Source organism: Colobus angolensis, unplaced genomic scaffold, assembly GCF_000951035.1.
Source record: "Colobus angolensis palliatus isolate OR3802 unplaced genomic scaffold, Cang.pa_1.0 Scaffold302, whole genome shotgun sequence".
NCBI classification, from domain to species: domain Eukaryota; kingdom Metazoa; phylum Chordata; class Mammalia; order Primates; family Cercopithecidae; genus Colobus; species Colobus angolensis.
Window position 1 is genome coordinate 2330926 of NW_012116289.1, and position 3226 is coordinate 2334151.

The 3226-nt window shown below is 40.5% G+C and overlaps 1 protein-coding gene across 4 annotated transcripts in view; it reads left to right on the plus strand.

Annotated features, from left to right (window-relative positions):
* ELMO1 (engulfment and cell motility 1) overlaps nt 1-3226 on the plus strand; it is a 586055-nt gene that overhangs the window by 184876 nt on the left and 397953 nt on the right. For all 4 annotated transcript variants that reach the window (XM_011950145.1, XM_011950144.1, XM_011950143.1 and 1 more), the window contains one exon: nt 2319-2488. In XM_011950145.1, coding sequence (XP_011805535.1) covers nt 2319-2488 — 170 coding nt within the window. The remainder of the gene's footprint in view (nt 1-2318; nt 2489-3226) is intronic.

The window sequence follows — 3226 nt, forward strand, 5'->3', positions numbered from 1 at the left end:
AAAAAAAAAAAAAAAAAAAAGAAAAAGAAAAAGAAAAGAAAAAAGAAAGAAAGAAAACCACCACAATCAGAGCTGCTTATTCTATAATCACGGAGAGATGCAGCATCCTGAGTGATTTAGAGCAGTGGTCCTCAGTGTGTGATTCCCAGGCCAGCAGCAGCAACACCCAGGGTCTTGTTAAACACAATTTTTGGGACCCCGCCCCAGGCCTTTAGAACCAGAAACTGTAGGGGTGACCCATGGTCTGTGTTTTAAGAAGTCATCCGGGTGATTCTTACACAGGCAACAATTTGAGAGCCACTGTTTACAGTGTGTTTTCTGGAGTCCAGCTGCCCAGGTTCTATTTTAACTTCAGCACTGATAAGCTGTGTGACCTTGGGCAAGTTACCTAACTTCTCTGAACTTCAATTTCCTTTGTCAAAGACTATGATAGGACCTACCTGGTGGGACTATTGTGCAGATTAAATGAAGGTATTTAGAATAGTGGTTCGTAAAAAGTGCTAGGTAACTGTTGGCCTTTTTTCATATTGGTATCAACTACATCAAACACTATTAGTTAGCATTAATAATGACAATGAAATAATTTTTGGGTACTCATTATTGTCATAACCTAGATAGTAAATGCAAACATCCTTCTTGGAGAAAAAATCACTTTTCAAGGAATTTGAAATGATTTGTTTGGGTTAACTATTATATGTTCATGTGAATGCTGTATATGCATTTGAAAATTTTGGAAAATACTATATCCCTGAACAATTTTAAGAAATAAATAATTCTCACCCAGCTCTCCACTCTCCCTTTTAGTATTTGAGTGATGTGTGGGTTATCTGTAGATCAGTGAATAGATAAGTAGGGAGGGCTCTTGTTTTTCTCCCTGCTCTTTTCCTTCTTTTATAATTTCTGATGCAAAGCGTCTGTTTTTGGTTTTAATTAAATGGGAGACCTGAGCACATCTGTGACCAAGTGATGGGGGCATGGGTTCTATCCCTGTCTCGGGTCCTAAAGAATTGGATCAGTTCCCCTGTTGAATCCTTTTCTCTTCTTGAGGGCTGCTTCCAGGTGACAGTGGAGAGGGAACTGGGCAGGGAGGGAGGGCTCTGTGGCTGTGGACCTGCTGGGGTGGAGTCCTTCCGCTCTTAGGACCTGCGTGGATTCCCTCCCCCATTCCAGGCAGGGTCTGTGGCCAGCGTTGGTTTTGCCTTCAATACCTGTGTGGTTCTCCTGCCTCCACTCTGCAACCTTAACCTGTGATAGTTCACAGGGGGTTCCTGAGAGAGTTGTAACCAGTGTCTGTTGAGGAGAGATACCTCATTAATGTGGTCAGCACCGTATCTTCTCCCTCTCTAAAATATAACATGGTTTCAAAAGAGAAAGCAAGTACCTGAGAAGGAGAATATGATGATGGCGTAGTGCTTCAACCACAGTGATTTTGAGTTAAATAAAACCACGACAGATACTCAGTTATCTGTATTAAGCAAAAACACAGGCAGAACATTTTATTCCTTTGTGTTTCTTACTGCTTGCCTCAGCTGAAAGGTAGATATGAAAACCTCGACTGGATGAATAAGACATCTGGACTATAAATTATTACCCAGAAGTTCAGCTTCTCTAATATATTTCGATTCCTCTATGTCCTGCATGTAGAAGCCAAGTGTAAATGCCTTGAAAGTAATTCTAGGCATAGCTGTTAATTTGGTTTCCTAATTATTTAGTTTTAAATTCACACAAGTAGCCAATGCATGTGAAACACATGTTGTTGAAAATTGAAATTTACAAGCATCGTTGTGGAGTGCTGGAAGATTTGCAGTAACCTAGAAAGATCATTTGGGTGGCTAATGAAGCTTCCGAACACGTTGTAGGCAGTTATTACTCACAGTATTGACTGAACAGGTGAGTGTGCTGTATAAATTTGTGTAATTGCTTAACTGAGCAAATAGCTTTCAGTCGCTTTTACATAATTTTACTTAAAGGGTAAATACTTCCCCTTTCCTCCCTCCTTTCTGCCACATCCTGTTCAGTTTCTAGGGCTTTAATATTCTTGTACTCTTGCTCTTGGTCTTTTCCTCGAAATGGAAATCCAACTCCTTTGAGAAGAACGCAACTGTTTCCTGTCCTGACATGAGCGGACCTAGCTCTGAAGGTGGAGTGTTGGGGTTGAAAGCCTTGAAGCCTGTCCTTGAGATGCCCACTCTGTCATATGCAGATAGATAGTCTTGTGCTTTTGGCCTTTGTAGCTCTGTTTCTCGTTGAAATATAAATCTGTTTTGCTGTTGTGGTTTCCTTTGTCAACACTCTTCCCTTTGCTTTTGCACTGGAAGGCTCAGAACGCCCAGCAGCTCCATGAACGAATCCAGTCCTCGAGTATGGATGCCAAACTGGAAGCCCTGAAGGACTTGGCCAGCCTCTCCCGGGATGTCACATTTGCCCAGGAGTTTATAAACCTGGATGGCATCTCTCTCCTCACGCAGATGGTGGAGAGCGGCACTGAGTAAGCGTCTTTTTTTCCTAACTTCCACAGCTGTCCTATGTGTCTCAGCGTTTTGAATATTATTACATTCCTTACACTTGCAAACTGTTTTAAAGACCAGAGCATTGGTTAGACTCAGGAACAAAATAGTTTTTAAGATAGTGGCAAGGCAGTGGGTTTGTAATTTCAGGAGTTCTCTATCCTTTGCCCACCAACATCTAGTATCTGAGACAAAATAGAAATCCATCAAGTGCTAGAAATTTCAGATTTATGTGGAAAAATATCATGTCATTATCTCAGAGGGCCTTGTCAACAATGAAATTATAACTCGACAAAACATTAATCCCTCATATTCCTTGCCTATCCCTAAGAAAAATTTTCCATCCCTTAATCCATTAAAAAATTAGATTACCTAATTATGTTTCTTTCTTTATTGACAGCTCAAGCTAATTCAAGTTATGTTTCAAAGTATAAAACCAGGTCAAGATATCATCCCTGAAGTAATTTTAAAACTTAATACTTGAATGATTAAATACTTGTCATTAATTACTTGAAATTAAATGCAGTCAGCATGTATTAACGACCTACTGTGTGCATGCAAAAGAGTTGAACATGGGAAAATTTTTTCTTTTTTTTGTTTTTTTTTTGAGACGGAGTCTCGCTCTGCCTCCTGGGTTCATGCCATTCTCCTGCCTCAGCCTCCCGAGTAGCTGGGACTACAGGCGCCCGCCACCTCACCTGGCTAGTTTTTTTGTATTT